Genomic DNA, 17,709 nt, shown 5'->3' on the forward strand with positions numbered 1-17,709 from the left:
GATGGATCTGTATATAGTACTTTGATCATATGAATGAACCCATCACCTAACCCCATCCTTCTAAGTACTACCCATAAATAAGACCATTCCAACCTGTCAAAGGCTTTCATCGCGTCTAAGGATAATACAGCTGTAGGAGGCGAGGCATCCTTGCTGGCATCTATCACATGCAGTAACCGTCTAATATTATCCGTGATCAGTCGCCCTCTTATGAAGCCTGTCTGATCAGGGTGAACTAAAGATGTCATATGCTTTTGAAGTCGGATGGCTAGTACCTTAGCGTACAGCTTGAGATCGGTTCCAAGGAGGCTTAAGGGTCTATAACTGCCGCATTCGGTGGGGTCTTTATCTTTCTTAAGTAGGACAGATATGAGTGCCATATTGACATCCCTGGAGAAGTTCCCCTCTTTTATTGAGTGTAAAATCAAGTAATAGGGGTCCAATTACATCCCAGCATGAGAGGTACAGTTCGGGTGGAATGCCGTCCCAGCCAGGGGCCTTACCACTTTGCAAGTCAGAAATAGCCTCCCTAAGTTCCTCTAGTGTAATAGGTGCTTCTAACCGTTTAGCGTCTTCCTCTGAGAGTTGAGGTAAGTTAATTTGATCAAGGAATTTCTCCAGTTTATTATGATCGAAGATCACTTCTGACTCGTACAGGTTAGAGTAAAACGTACGAAAAGTCTTGTTGATTTTTTTGGGGTCTGTGATAACCATTCCCTGTTGGTCCTTGATGGCAGGGATATCCGCAAATTGTTCACTGGATCGTATCTTCATAGCTAGTAGGTGACTAGGTTTAGAGCCATGAAAGTAATAATGTTGTCTTGTTCTGTGTATTTGAAAATCAGATTGTTGTCTTAAAATGTAGTTAATCTCCTTTTTCAACACTTTAATTTGAGACTCCAGTCGACACGAGTAGTTGCGTTGTAAAGAGGAGAACAACGAATAGTGAAGCACTTCCACTTCTACCAATTTGGATAGACGTTTCTTGCGGAGGTTGGAGGCAAATATAGTAGTGTTATTCCTGATAAAACCCTTTACAGATATCCATAAAGTTCTGGGGTCTTGTACCGAACCCGTATTAAACTGCAGGAATTCAATGAGTTTAACTTTAAATTGCAGGATGAATTCATTTGTTTTTCAACAATGTCGAGTTAAAGCGCCATCTTGGGGCTCTGGATGTCATTCTACTGAATGAGGCTTTTAGGAGTAAATAATTGTGGTCCTCAATTCAACGTCAAAGCTATCAAATAGTCTAGGGGATGCAAAAACATAATCTATTCTAGAAAATGTCCTGTGTCTTGCTGAGAAAAAGGAAAACTCGCGCCGTTGGATTGAGCGATCGCCACAAATCATTTACTCCTGTGTCCTTGGACCAGGCCTGTAGTGCCGTAGAGGATTGTCTCTGGTCATGGGTTGTGCTGAGACTAGATTTATCGATCAAGGGATCCCAGATGGCATTAAAATCCGCACCAATTATAAATGAATATTCAGGGAGATCTAGCATCGCTCTAGTGAGTGAAGCATAGAAGTTGTGTCATAGACATTAGGGGCATAAGCCGCTACCAAAGCAATTTTCCTGTTAAAGTAATCTATCTTGGCAATAGTTATTCGACCATCTGTATCAGACCACACGTCCAACAATTTAATATTCAACTTCCGTTTCACTACTATAGCTACACCACAGGATTTGGTGCCAAAGGAGGAGGAGCTTATGTTTTGATATACTTTATCCGCCAGCTTTACATTGTCAGCCAATAAAAGATGCGTTTCACTTAAAAGAGCCACATCAACCTGTTGTGCCTCAAATAGATTCGCTATCAGCTCTATCTTCAATCTTTCAAAATGTTCAGTTGCTATCGCTATCAGCTATATCTTTAATCTTTCAAAATGTTCAGTTGCTATTGCATGCACTCATAAATCAAATCAAATCAAATTTATTATAAGGCCCGACAACACACGTTAATGTCCCCATGGGCCGTACAGGTCTTCTTTAAACAAGTCAAGAAGAAAACATAACAATAAGTCAAGAACAGAACAAGAACACCATAAGGTCCAAACATTTTTAGATGAATGCAAAAAAAAAATTAAAAATTAAAGAATGCAAGCACTCCCAGACATACCCCACGCGAAGGTAAGGAAAAACTCACTAAAACCTAACAATAGGGAAAAAAGCTCCACAGGCAGTGTGGAGGAGAGAAACCTTAGAAGGGCCATTCAAGGGGGGATCTCCCTTCTTAGATGTTGGTGATAGTAGTGTTGCAGACGGACAGTTGGTAAGCATGCACTCATGTGTGTAGTGAAACACAGATGAGTGCATGCAATAGCAACTGAACATTTTGAAAGATTAAAGATAAAGCTAATAGCGATAGCAACTGAACATTTTGAAAGATTAAAGATAGAGCTGATAGCGGATCTATTTGAGGCACGGGGGCGGCGCAAAGAGGGTCACGTCCTCCCCGTCTTAGTCACGGGACATTCAACACTCCGGTCATTGCTCATCTGTGTTTCACTACACACTTGAGTGCATGCTTACCAACTGTTAGTCTGCAACACTACTATTACTACTACTAACAAAGTAGCAATACACACAATTGTTAAGGGGATGCAGACCAGAGAAAGACGTTTGTCTTGTTTACATCATCAGGGTCCCCCATTTTCAATTCATAGTGACATTTATGACATACACAACATACATGACATCATGACATTTATGACATAGGGACATACATGACTTACATGTATATGGTACTGTTACATTTGTAACATATACGATATGCAAATATACAGTACTGTTACCCAGAGATCCTAACAGTAAATATATACATATGATGAGGAGGAGACTGTACATTAGGAGGGGGTGGGTGGGTGGTAAAAAATATATACAAACGGTGGGGAGGAGACTGTCCATTGTTGTTGTGGCATAATTGCAAAACGTGTTTAGTCCCTTGTTTGTATGATAACAAGCCGTTTAGTTCATGGTTCAAAGTAATGGGAAAAGGGTGCTAGCTTGCCATCAATCAGAAGCTAGCGCCACAAGCATTCACGCTCTCCAGCACACAGCCTCCCTGCCTGGCACAACAACCACAACAGTAGGGTCTATAGTCACAGTCAGGACAGTAGGCTCTACAAGTAGGCTCCCTTAAAACGCTAACGCTATTAAAAAAATACAGTGGAGGTTAAAATAAGAATATGACTTGGCCTGAAAAAAAGTTCTGTCGGGAGATTTTTTTTGCTTTAATCCCTGAGTTTCAATGGAAGCTGATACGTTAGCCTAGCTTAAAACTCGGGGAGAGGCCAACAGCTAGGCTAACTGATCCATATCGGCTTCCATTTATTTGTGCTAAGCTAGCTAGCTAATTTATCATTGGTTCATTGTTTGGATTGCTAGAAAGTAGAATTTTTTTAAATTTTCTGTGAGCATTTTAGCGTGTTTTGCACGAGGTTCTGAGTGATTTTGTTCCTGACCTCCCTTATTTGAACATATTGTCTGGATTTGGATTATTCATTGTCCAGGGGTGTTTGTTGCCTGCTGTTGATAATTTCTTCATCTTTGCCCTGAACCTCTTCTATATACTGTATACTCTACTCGAAACGGAGTAGAAATTGAAACAATCTTGATCTTGACGTGAGCCTATACTCTCGCTGGCCTACCATGACCCCTACTGCTGTTAGGTTTTGGCTAGGGATGCACCGAAATTTCGGCACCGAAAGTTTTCGGCCGAAAATGGCAAAAAATGGCCTTTCGGCTTTTGGCCGAAAGAGTTTTTTCACCGAAAATATATCACAGAAACAGAAACAACCTAACAACCTTGCGTGTTGTTGTGATGTGATGTGATGCTGTCGGGAGTCGCGCTGTTTCTATGTAAACTCTGCGCGCAACCCGTCCAATAAATGCGTCTTTAACATGCTTTTATATCCTTATTTACTATATGCCTGTCGCGGTAGGAGTGATCTAATATGCATATTATTCGCGTGTTGTCGTGATGATGTCGCGCTGTTTCTATGTAAACTCTGCGCGCAACGCGTCCAATAAATGCGTATTTAACATGCTTTTATATCCTTATTTACTATATGCCCGTCGCGGTTAATCACTGAGTGATCTAATATGCATATTTTTCACAGCGAGAGGGGGGGGGGGGGGGGGGTTGTGTTTCTCACATTGACGCTGTCTGTCTGTCGCGCGTCTACTGTGCCGAGTCAAGCGAGCACATTCAGCTGGGGACTAGAAAGGTGCACTCAGTAGAGCACAGATGTCTGCTGCGGCAGCCAGAGAAAAGATGGAATTAATGTACTGTATGCATTCAGAAGTGCTGAATAAATGTTTTATGGACCCATAATAGTGATTATTTATTATTTAAGTTAAGTTTTGCCATAATCATATATTTTTCCATAATCATAATGTTCCACAACATTGGTAAAAAAAAATCTATTCTATGAATCATTTTCGGCCTTTCGGCTTTCGGTTTTCGGCCAACTGTTTTCTATTTTCGGTATCGGTTTCGGCCAAGAATTTCCCATTCGGTGCATCCCTAGTTTTGGCTGTTGACTGTAGTACCCTTTGTAATGTTTAGTTATAGTCATTTCTCAGTTTAGTTTGGTTATCCTCATCTTCTAGGCCTGATTGAGTTATTAGGGCCAGTGCTAGGGATGGGAATTGATCAGATTTTATCGATACGATTCCCTTATCGATTCTGCTTATCGATTCGATTCTTTGCAGATTCCTGCTTTATAGTTTAAAAAAATCAATTGGAAATGCAACAGAACTAAGCTGGTTAGAATAACAACATGCAACTTGACATTTCTGATTGTCATTTATTGTTGAGACCCCATGTCAGAAAAATACAAAAACTGTAAACAAAAAAAAATAAATATAGCCTACACTTAAATAAAACAATGTATTGGAGATTCTCTTAAAATGTATTTTTTTTTTTTTTTTTTTTATTCTTAAACTAATTTAATCTATTGAATAACGACCTGTTGAATGTAACTACAGTTCAATATCTTAAACTAATTGAATCTATTGAACCGTAGTTGCATTCAACAGGTCGTTATTCCTCTGACTTCTCTGTCTCTGGTCTTTCAGAACACACACACACACAACACACAGCTCCCTCCCCGGGCCCCTGTCCTGTGAGCTATGGGCTCGTGTTGCTACACGGACATGTTTGTATGTTGCACGGTACCTACTAGTAAACAGTCAACCCTCTGTCTCTTATTATATGTGAACTAAAGAGTACAAGGTTTACACAACAGCCCCCATCCCTTTTTTTGTATTTGTACCTGTACTACCTGCTGTCAGCTGTTATCTCTCTCTGTGTGTCTGTATGAGCTTGATTAGCCAGCGTCAGCTAGCGCCAGCTAGCGTTAGCCAGCGCTAGCTCCGTGGCTGTTAGGTTGCGCCGAATTAAATGAATGACTCGGTTCTAAAGCATTCGAGTAGTTTTCAATCACTGCACTTAGAAACAGTCAAACAGCGGGAGTATTTCGAGAGCATATGACCAAAACCCAGGCAATTTCGAGCGTAAGGAATCAAATAGTCTGCCATGGCTACATGCTAACGCTAACGTTATTGTTTTGAAATGCGCAACGGTCAGAAAAACATGGCATCGATAGAGGAATCGATAGTCATGGAGGCATGCGATTCCAAGAATCTGACAATTAGGAACCGGTTCCCAACTGGAACCGGTTTTCGATTCCCATCCCTAGCCAGTGCTACAGTTATTGCTGTCAGTGGTGCTGTTTGCCAAGTACAGTAGGAAGTTGCATTTCAACTAGCCTAGCAGTTGAGGGAAGACAATTTTGTAGGAAAGCTCCCATCATTGTGGGGTATGCTTCTGTTTCATTGGCTGTTGTGCAAGTATTTTCATGATATTCTATATTATTTTGAACCTGTCAAATAATTGGACAACTGAATACATCTTGTGTCCTCGCTAGAGGGTGGACAATTGTCCTTTAAATCTAAAGGGGTACATCCTGCTAGGGCTGTCTTAAATACTTCAAAGCTTCGTTCGATGGGCATGCGATTGGAATATGAAAATAAAATTCGATTATATTAAAAAAAATATATATGTTTTCTTTTTCTTTTTTTTGCTAAATCAACTCTGCCTCTCTTTGTTAACTACAACAAGCAATGCTGTTTGTTATTTAAGATGCGTTGGACTCGGCACTGACAGATTTGTGTTCATTGTACTGCTTTTATAAAGCCTCAAATGACGGCTTACAATATTTCATGAAAGCAAAGTGTTTTGTTTGTTTAAGATTTAAAAAGGTTTAAACTTTACAGCACTGACAAAGTTGAACAAAGTGCTGTACAAGTCCCACAACATAAAAAAAATAAAAAAAATAAAAAAAAAATATTTTCTTCTTATTATTATATATATTTATTTTTATCTCAAAGCTTCGAATTAAAATTGAATCTCGGCCCAGAGGCTTCGAATTCCAAAAAAAGGTCAGCCCTACATCCTACTCTACTGTAGGGCTGAGCCCGAACGTTCTGACCTTCGTTCGTTACGTTCTAAATCAATATTTATTTTTTTATTTTTTTATAAAAAATTAAAAATATTATTATTATTTCTTTTTTTTTATATTTCTTTTTTATGTGTATTCATTCTGTTTAAACCAATGGGATTTTTCTTCACAGTTGCAGATAAAGATTAGGCTACACTAATTATAGTATTATACTATTATAGTATATGACTCGTCATAATTTTTTTTAGAAAACATTATCTGCATCCACTTGGCACTCAGCGCTCCATCAAGACGTCACCATCACTTTTGTACCAACCGTGCCCTTATTGGATTATTTATGTTGACGAAACTGATGAGTTATATTCATTAAAGAACGTTGATTTAATTAAAAAAAAACGAATTTAATCAGATTAATCACTTTATTCAAATTGAGGATTTAGTTTGAGGATATAAAAAAAATTTATATAAAAAAATACTTTATTAAAGGTGACATGCATTATAAATGTCATTTTTCATTCTCTAGCATTGTATGATAGTAATAGGAGTTAGTATCAATGTGTTTTTGTGTCTAAATACCATATTGGCGGATTGCTCTCATTCAGCTCAGACCATTTCCTGCTCGATTTAATTAGGTCTTTCTGATTTGAGGCGCATGCTGATGTCAGTGGGCGCTGGGTAAGCGGACAGCCTACACAGCGATAGCAGAGCGAGTAGAAACCACTTCCTCAAACTCTGCGAGGCAGAGTGAAACCCGACACCTAGACTGCATGCACTCTGCGAAGGAGAGGGAGAGAGAGAGGGAGAGAGAGAGGGAGGGAGGGAGGGAGAGAGAGAGGATAGAGCCTGCGTGTGCTTGTTTAGACAGCGTTTCATTCTCAGTCCCGCTGAGTCCGGGGCGCTCTCTCTCTCTCTATCTGACTCTGACTGTCACTCAAAGTGCTTATGGGCAGAGCCAGGCCATAACAGCCTGAAATCCTGAGGCTGAAAAATTATGGTTTTACTTTTGAGTACTTGATTAGAAATATAAAACAATGTATTTTTTGGAAAAAAAACTTACAGATGTCTTCAATAGATTCACAGGAATTGTGTAAAGTTGCCCAAATAGTGCTAGGAATAGCAATGCAGGTCTTTTATTTAAATGTTTTATTAAAAACGAAGGTTCGAACATCCGTTCGAAAAACCCTGACGAAGTTCGAAGCCCAAAAACAGGCTTCGGGGACAGTTTTACTCTACTGTTAATGAGTTTGAGATATGGGGTCATCGGTGTGAGAGAGATATGGGGTAATGACGTAGATAGATAGGAAGTTGAAGGCTATGTGGATGTGTGTGAGTGAGAGAGAGCATAGAAAATGTGTCCTTGTCAGCTCCGTTCGACTTAAATTTGAAGCTGCGCTGCCAGGATCAGTCGCCTCATGTGCAGCACGATGTGTCCGTAGCTTCATATCTCCCACTGTCATTGAAACACAAGGCATGCACACACAAGCACGTAATGTGCCTGACAATAATGTGGAACTTGAACTTGACTTCCATGTAGAATATTGCATAAATTGGGAAAGCTAACAGATTGTTCATGTTCGTCTCCTTCAGGAAAACCAGAGATCATCTATATTGCTACCAGGAGCAGTGTGATGCCATATTGACAGACGTCAACACGGCCCTGGAGCACCTGGACTCCCTGCAGAAACAGTACATGTTTGTGTCCAATAAGACCGGAACCCTACACGAAGCCTGTGAACAGCTCCTCAAAGAGCAGGTAAAATATGAAAGAGAGGACACCTTGCCTCCTTTTTATTGTGATGGTATTTTATTTAATTAATTACATTTTTGGATCATACTGTTGTGTTTTCTTGGACATCACCTTTTATTTGTTGATTATGTGGAGCTCTTTGTAACTGTCTTGAAAGGTGCCATATAAATCAAGTTTATTGTTATTATTAATTATTAACACTATGGTCGCCAAAACCGCCGTACGACGTCTTTCCTCGCCATGCTCATTCTGCCAAAGACGCCGTACCATGTCTTTGTAGGGCTGGGCGATATGGAAAAAAAATCATATCGCGATAACGATATGATAATGTTATCATATTTCTCGATATCGATAATTATCGAATTGTTATAAGTATAAAAAAATAAAATAAAAAATTATTTTAAACAACAGATGTATGTTTATTTTGCAGCAATTCTTTGTCATTGCCGCCATCTTTAGTGTTACATCCCCTCACACTCCAGTTCTCGGGCTGCAGCTGGTTTAAAAGCGAAAGTAAACCGGCTTCTCTGCTGGCTGTGGCTCCAGGGGAGTTGAACAGTTCTGGCTCTGCTAGTTTATTTTCGATCTTTTGGCGCTTTTTTGGTGGACAAACCACCGCACATAGGGTGACCGAGTCGCGGGACAGTCCTGATATTGGGCCGTTTGTCCCGCGTCCCGCAACAACAAAGCAATGTCCTGCAATTAAAAAAAAAAAGAAAAAAAAAATATATATATTTATATTTTATATTTTTTATTTTTTATTTTTTATCTTTCAAAGATTATTATTTAAAAAATGTTTTAAATGTTGTTAATTTAATGCCTCGTTCCAATACCCTCTTATATTTAAAATAAAAGAATTGGGCGACGTCACAAACCAATGCATTGCGCAGCCGAGCAATAGTATCCATCTGCAGGACCACAGCACCGACACATTTAGGACCGCAACACTTTGCGGACCCACACTCTCCAGACCCTCGCTCCCATTGGCTGATTTGGGTCACGTGACCGTCCCACCCAATGGCTGAGTGGAGAGTGTGGGTCCGCAAAGTGTTACGGTCCTGAGAGTGTCGTTGCTGTGGTCCTGCAGCAGGATGCATCTCCAGCCGAGGCTGCTGAGCGGCTCACTCGAGTCGCGCTGCCTGTCACCTGTCCGAGCCGGTGTTCTGCGAAATTCTACTACTCTGCTGAGAACTGCTGCCGTAGCGCGAATCGCCTATATGTTTGGACAGCTGGGTGACGTCACCCTATAGTTCACTCCGAATTCCAACAGGTGTACCGACATTTTATCATCTACAAATACATTCGGCTGCAAAGCCAATTACATGCAAATATTTACATGCATATACAGTTCAAAAGGTGCAATGAAAAACATATGTTTAAGATATTGTTTAAGATATATCAACAACAAGACTCAACAAGACGTTCGTCAGCAAGGTGGCAGGATATTGTAGTGTGAACGATTGTGGGTCATGCGAATGTGTGCGCCATGCTTGCCAGCAGGTATAGTAGAATTTCGCAGAACACCGTTTCAGATGATCCCCAAAAGGTAGAATGCAGGATCTGCCACTGACAGGAGCTTCACCATCAGACATGGAGGAGAGGGGGACGTCACATATAGTTGTTCAGCAAGTCTGGCCCGACTATTATTGAGAACTGAATCAATCAGAGGGTCGGTTTGTTATAATAACAGAATACACAGGGAGTATCGCCGGGACACTGTCCAGAGGGAAGGGGGCAATAGAATCCGGAGGCTAATATCCCCAAAACCGGAGGTGAGTTTAATAAGATTAATAACAAAATGAGCTATATATAGCCTACCGTCTGCGTCGAATATGATATATAGGCATTTAAATAATAAATACATTTATTTAATTTTAATTAGCAATAAAAAAAATTGAATACTTTTTTTTTTTTGCCCCCCCATTGTCCCGCAAAAGCAGTGCTGCTGTCCTGCGACTGAACCATTTTGACCTGGTCACCCTAACCGCACATGTGCACCGTGACTCGTGACTGGAGTCTAGTTCTGCTAGCACACATACTGTGTACAGACGGTTTCAAACTGTATTTTAAATTAGAAAGCAAACAAAATAAATGGACAAGAGAAAAATAAATCTCAATTTGGAAAAAGCTAAACTTACAACATGTCTTTATTGGAGTGTAGCCAAAAAACTATATTCATGCTAAATCAAAACTATGGTGGAAATTACTCTTCAATACTTAATCTTTCAAGATGTGTTGCCATTTTGTCTGTATCTATATCCTATGGCGTACTGCTGGCATTTGAAATCGCCCAAAACTTCTGGTCCAGCCAAGATTTCTGAAGACTGACTGACAATTTGCTGGTTCAGTACTAGTGTTTCATGGATAGTAAATTACTAAATTTCATGATGTACAATTAAACAATAACATTTGTTAGATTTGTAGGCCAATCACATTTAGCCTAATTATTTTCACTTTAATAAATTTTTCAACTGATTTCCGGACGCTTAACTCCGGATGGTCCCGCATGAAGCATCCGTACCACTTCCGGCCGGGTCTTCCATCCTTGAATGGTGTTTCAAGCCTCTTGGGCTGTCCCCGACTAAGGATTTGGATGGTTGACTATGATTGGCAAAAATTTGCCGTTAGTCGACTATTGGTAAAAAAAAATAAAAATAAAAAAAGTATAATATTAAAAAAATAATAATTTATTTTATTTTATTTTTATTTTGTATCATTCCATTTGGGCTGTGGGGGGTGCTTAATGTCTGAAGGAGTCGACTGAAGGCTTCTTGTCCTCTGCAAAAGCATGCAATTGGTCCACTGATGGATACATCTTGATATTTGTTTAGTGTTAGATGGGTGAAATCCTCTTTCAGTGCCTCTGTGCCTGTTTTCGTAGGCAGTTAGCCTCTGGTATGCGTGCCAGTAGCGTTAGCCACGCTTCTAGGCCTCTTTTCTTTTGGAAAGAATGATAAAAAAAATATTATTTTTTTTATAATTTTTTTACTATTCGACTAAGAGGTTGGTTAGTCGACTACGGCTCCTTTCGACCGATTAATCGACTAATAGGGGTCAGCCCTAATATTTACATATTCTTGAATGAGATCAAGCAAGTCAGTTCCACTGGCAAAGGATCTGAAGGGATGAGGAATGACGATGCATTATTATATTAGTCTTGGACATTACACATTAGATCATCACATAGCTAAACACATAACTAGGCCTGCTTAACCTCATAATAGGCTACCTACTGCTACAAACTGTAGTTTTTCCATGTTTTTTCATCTGCTCTGAAAAGTAAAGATTAGCACATTAGGCTATTGCTAATGTTAGGATAGGATATATGGGCCTATCCAGAATGAATGGACCTATGCACTATCACTGAATATTGATATTAATTATCTGAATTATGGATCTGAATTTATCAGGTGAAAGAATTGGAAGGGACAAGGGTTCAAATGTCATAAGAGAGAACATCCCCATTGAGACACAGTCAACCGGGATTAAAGGGAACATACATGACATGTAAAAAACAATGATATGAGATAAATATATGGTGCACTAACATAACATGAAAAGTAAATATGAAGATTTTTTGCTAGTGTCCCATTTAAGCCCACCTGATCAAAATGTGAATTTACAAAAAGATTAAGTTAAATATGCACATTTATTGACCATTGAACTGTATAATAATATAAACGATCTAAACTAAAGTATCCTGCTTTATGCCATTGCAATGAACCATACTATGCAGCTACTGTATGCTAGAACCATGTGGTCAGTTAGATAGCATGCTAAAACTCATATTTTGATTTCAAAATAAACAATATTAATACTTAAGTAATGCATAAGTAATATTATAACATACTGTATGTCTTATTCAAAACATCAACCTCTTAATTGTTTATTACAAATGAGTACTTACCAAAAACGGGAGTCGAAATATGTCGAAAAAGTGTTCTCTTTAGGATCCCCCCAAGTTTTTATGAAACTTCTTCACAGCTCAGCTGGCACATGTCACACGTGTGCTTCAACAACTCAAGGTCAGTTAATCTGATTGGCTTACAAAAATAACTGGCACGCAGGTAAGAAGCAGCTTCATTGGAAGGAATATTACACTGCACAAAATTATGATGCCGTTTTTTCCAATTTGACTCAGAAGTTGCAAGTGGGCTTATGCTACGAGGGCATATTAGGGATGTTTACCTTAACTCATTCAGCGCCAGGCAGGGTTAGAAATTAACGGGGGCTTGGGGCAAAATGCTTTCGAAAATTGACCAAATGCCCTCGAAAATCAGTTAAGGGGGGCAAGAAAAGCCCCCGACAGTTTACTAATTATATATATAATTATATATTTATATATATATGCTCTACAGTGTGAGCATTTCACTCGTAATTGCCCCTAATAATGTGTGTGCGAACCGGAAAAATCATTTACTCGCAGTGTGCGAGTGAAGATTACAAAACAGCTCCGCTGTTAATAGTTCAGAAACTACAAGTTCCACAAGGCGCATAAACGTCCAATCACAGTAGAGTTTCCTGCGGTGACGCGGCTGGTTTCATTAGGCTGGTAAAGCTATCATGTGAGTGAAAGAAAATGAGAACACAGTACGCGCTGGAAAAGAACGTCACAGTACCGGCATAGGCAAGTTATACATTCAGAATCAGACAACGCAAAAGCCATGAAGCCCATTCATTTTTATTTTGAGCAAAAGAGAGACGAGGAGAAAGAGGAATCCGGCGAGGCAGCTAATGTTACTGAGGCGGATAACGTTAGCGAAGTTAGCACACGCACATACTTAACTCATTCACACTGTGGGCCAGCCAGTGACTTTGGTGGTGTGTGCTATTGCACAAATGTGTGTCCCATTCCCGTTTGCACACGCACATACACACACACGCACACACACGCACATACTGTAGTAAGCCATCACTGGGAACGCTCAGAGGAAAGGGGGGCTGAGCATATCTGTGTCTATCTGTGTGTGTGTCTTGCTCTCTCTCCCTCTCCCTCTCTACATCTCTCTCTCCTGAACCTATTTCATTCAAAAGGAAGACATTGATGGACAGTAGCTATACGTATAAATTATAGCTCAGTTGTAGCTGTAACAGAATAATTGTATTAACTATTAATTAACTATTATTAATAGCGTTTCAATTATAATGAATTAAATAATTGTATAAAGAATTGTCCATGTTCTGTCATCTAATAATATATTCCATTGCCTTTCCTATCTGTATCAAAGTCAAAATGTTGGTATCGTGACAAGACTACAACATACAAAAGCAACTTGACAACCGATATCCTTTGCGTCTATCATGCGAGTGAAAGAAAATGAGAACACAGTACGCGCTGGAAAAGAAAGTCACGGTACCGGCATAAGTGCACGTGAGCAGCGCGGGGAGCGGAGCGGGCGGTTTTGACGTGAGCGAGGAGTGTGTTTTAAAATGGGTCGGCGCGACGTCCGGAGCGAGAGTTCTCCTCCGCTCCAATCCACTCCGGGCTGCTCACAGTGGTTTAACACTGATGTAATATACATGTAGTACAATGCCAAAGCAACAGATGGCGATGTACAAACATGAAGGCCATTTTCAACCAATGAGAAGGGTGAACCGTCACTCACATCCTGTTAGAAAAAGTATATGACGCCATTGTTGTTGTCGTTAGCTTACATGCTAACGTTAATGGCAGCGACCATAGCATTGTGGCTAGGCTAGCTATCATCGCTTAGTAGAGCTAGTGAATGGATAAACAACGTTATTTAACATTGCAGAATGGGTACAATTACAATACGGCTCAATACAAACAATTGTTAAGGGGCCCAGGGGGTGTAGACTGTTGTAGTTTGAGCTAATTTACACCATGCTCCAAAAAAAAATTAAAATAAAAATCTGCCGAGCGATGTGGAGCGGGGAGCGCTCGATTCAAGGTGAGCGAGCGGAGAGCGACTTGGGGGCGGGGTCAACATGAGCGATTAGCGGAACGGAACAAGCCGTCTAGAGCGAAGAGCGGATCTCACGCCTGCGCCGATCCGCTCACGTGGCCTGCGGCATAGGCAAGTTATTTTGGTGGTACAGTATGTGCTATTTGCACAGATGTTTAGCCCTTAGTATGAAAAAGGGGGTAACCACTGCGCTCAGACAGGTGCGTAGTCCAACATTAATTAAGTTGCAAAAAAAGGAGGTAGGGACCGCACTCGGAATATCGTTGTTTTTATTTTCAAGTTGTTAAAGGGCACAAAACGTTTTCAGCCACAAACACAACTTAAATAGGCTGTACTTGACAACAGGTGGGAACAATCGGCAATCAGTTAACAGGCTAGGTTGACGTCATGATTAGTAGCAGGGCTAGATTGACAAGTAGATATCACAATATCACATAAATGTGTATGATGGCAATGTATGAAAACAACAAATTGATACATATTACAATATTTTCAGACCTGTATGGAATAAAAAAGACAGTACATTGGGGTGCATCAGGTTGTTAAACCGTTCATTAAACAGTGTACTAGTTTTTTTCTCTCATACAGTAGATAACTTTGGATAGTACCTAAATAAATGGAGCTCATATAGTAGATAACTTAGGATAGCATCTACAGGAATGGAGCCAAACTGGACTCTTCATCCATCCCAGATGGAATACATCGATTTGAGCCGATGTCAATACAATATATAATATATAATTTACAACTCTGTATGGAACAAAAACACAGTACATTGGGGGTATCAGGTTGTAAGACCGTTCATTAATCAGTGTACTAGTTTTTGTTTATACAGTAGATAACTTATGATAGCTAAAGGAATGGAGTCACATTGAACTCTTCATTCATCCCAACTGGATACATAGATTTGAGCCGATGAATCCATACACATTCCCGTTGCAAAAGCAGTTGTTCATGGTTGCCACCCCTTCTATTAAGAAAAACCATCTCTAGACCTATGCACTTGAGGTCATTAATTTTATGATCCATTTAGTTAAAATGTCGTGCCACAGGGGAATTAATGTCAGTCCGCTTTATATTGCTTCTGTGTTCGTTCAATCTGATTTTTAATTTGCGGGATGTCTGTCAAATATAGTATTTTTTACATGTGTAGAATAATAGATAAATTATGTGTGTGGAATTGCATGTTATTAGCGATCTGATCTTGTAATTCGAACCCAGCGTCTCCTGCATTGGTGGCGAGCGCCTTGCCCACTACACCACCTAGCCGCCCGGATCAGCGCAATATTGATACCATATAGTCCTTACCTTGACCAGGATCTAACGGTACACGGGCTAACACGTATTCAATCGTTGTTGGTGACCATTGAGTTAACATGTTCATGAATGAAACGGGCTGGTCGGGTGGTACTTAAAGCCGGGGGCTGGGTGGGGGGGTATTCACAATAAAAGAAAGTGCAATTTATTTTCAGTGTTTATATAGGAGCCTTGCACAGAATGTTTGTGGAGTTCCCTTTCTTCCAGTATGGCTGCCGGTAACCACGGTAACCATTTTCAAAAGAAAATGCCTCATTTCTGTGCGGTGGTAGATAGAGCAGGTAAAACATTGGAATTTTTGTTGATGTATTTCTCATGTATGTCAACGCATACTTAGCAACCGTTGGTTTTGCAAATTAGCAACCGTTGTCTCTTCCAACATGGAGAAATAGGAGAAATAGGCATTGGAAACACTCTGTGAAAGGCCTCTATTTGTACGGTGCACAGTGCAGTACATCCAGACACATTAGGTAACAAGATTATTCACTTCATGGACAGTTTAAACATGGCTTCCTGTTCTCTCCTTTACAGTCAGAGCTGGTGGACCTGGCAGAAAGCATACAGCAGAAACTCTCGTACTTCAATGAGCTGGAAAACATAAACACGGTATGTACAGTATGTGGTACTCCTGTCCTCATCCTTTTTGTCTTAGATTATTTAGGAAGCGACTACATTTACATATTTTTGTTGAGTCTTCTACATTTTGTTGGGAGTCCATTGCTTTTCTATTGGAAGCAGTCCAATGAAAAAAAAAAACTGAAAATAATGGAATTATTATTAACACATTGGGCGCCGGGCATTGTACCCATCATTCTACCCAGTCTGCCACCGCTGTAAGTAGGGATGGGAATCGAAAACCGGTTCCAGTTGGGAGCCGGTTCCTAATTGTCAGATTCTTGGAATCGCATGCCTCCGTGACTATCGATTCCTCTATCGATGCCATGTTTTTCCGACAGTTGCGCATTTCAAAACAATAAGCGTTAGCATGTAGCCATGGCAGACTATTTGATTCCTTACGCTCGAAATTGCCTGGGTTTTGGTCATATGCTCCCGAAATGCTCCCGCTGTTAGACTGTTTCTAAGTGCAGTGATTGAAAACTACCGTCATTTTTGGACTATAAGCCGCGCCCTTTTTCCCATTTTTCGACCCTGCGGCTTATATAACGGTGCGGCTAATCTATGGATTTCTACAGCTACACAGCACAGTACATGTTCTGTAGCTACTATTGCACTAAATGGTAACACTTGAATACCGTACGTTATGCAAATATGCAACTTGTTTGTTGAAATGTTAATAAATGGGAGCTTCCTCAAACAGCCATGTCTTTCCCGACAATCCCCTCTATGCACGAAACCTTACATATGGTAATTAAACATTAAAACACCTGCAGCTTATAGTCCAGTGCGGCTTATATATGTACACATTATTCAATTTAGCTGCTGCGGCTTATATTCAGGACGGGTGCGCCTTATAGTCCGAAAATTACGGTACTCGAATGCGGTGGCAACAGCCACGGAGCTGGCGCTAGCTGACGCTGTCTAATCAGGCTCATACAGACACACAGAGAGAGATAACAGCTGACAGCAGGTAGTACAGGTACAAAAAAAATAAAAAAAAGGGGTGGGGGCTGTTGTGTAAACCTTGTACTCTTTAGTTCACATATAATAAGAGACAGAGGGTTGACTGTTTACTAGTAGGTACTAGGTACCGTGGAACATACAAACATGTCCGTGTAGCAACACGAGCCCATAGCTTACAGGACAGGGGCCCGGGGAGGGAGGTGTGTGTGTGTGTGTGCGCGTGTGTGTTCTGAAAGACCAGAGACGGAGAAGTCAGAGGAATAACGACCTGTTGAATGCAACTACGGTTCAATAGATTCAATTAGTTTAAGATATTGAACTGTAGTTACATTCAACAGGTCGTTATTCAATAGATTCAATTAGTTTTAAGAATAAACATTTTTTTTTAAACATTTTTTAAGCGAATCTCAAATACATTCTTTTATTTAACACTTTAATCGCCATGGGTTAAATTCATAATTTACCATCCCTCGCCAGCTCTATTTGTCTATGGAGTAGTTCCCCTTCTTTCCAGGGCTATAACTTTTTAAATTCTATTGCTACATTGCCATTATTATGGCCCATTCAATGTCCTATATCAGGGGTCAGGAACCTTTTTGACTGGGAGAGCCATAAAAGCCAAATATTTCTAAATATATTTCATTGAGAGCCATATAGTATTTTTAACAT

At 40.1% G+C, this 17,709-nt stretch overlaps 1 protein-coding gene across 1 annotated transcript in view; it reads left to right on the top strand.

The window, feature by feature from the left end:
• Positions 1-17,709, top strand: part of cog3 (component of oligomeric golgi complex 3) — a 102,856-nt gene that overhangs the window by 17,014 nt on the left and 68,133 nt on the right. Inside the window, exons 4-5 of the mRNA XM_084309733.1 lie at positions 8,056-8,221; positions 15,991-16,065. Coding sequence (XP_084165859.1) covers positions 8,056-8,221; positions 15,991-16,065 — 241 coding nt within the window. The remainder of the gene's footprint in view (positions 1-8,055; positions 8,222-15,990; positions 16,066-17,709) is intronic.

The sequence above is a fragment of the Notolepis coatsorum genome (genome assembly GCF_963971535.1).
Source record: "Notolepis coatsorum genome assembly, chromosome: 3".
NCBI classification, from domain to species: domain Eukaryota; kingdom Metazoa; phylum Chordata; class Actinopteri; order Aulopiformes; family Paralepididae; genus Notolepis; species Notolepis coatsorum.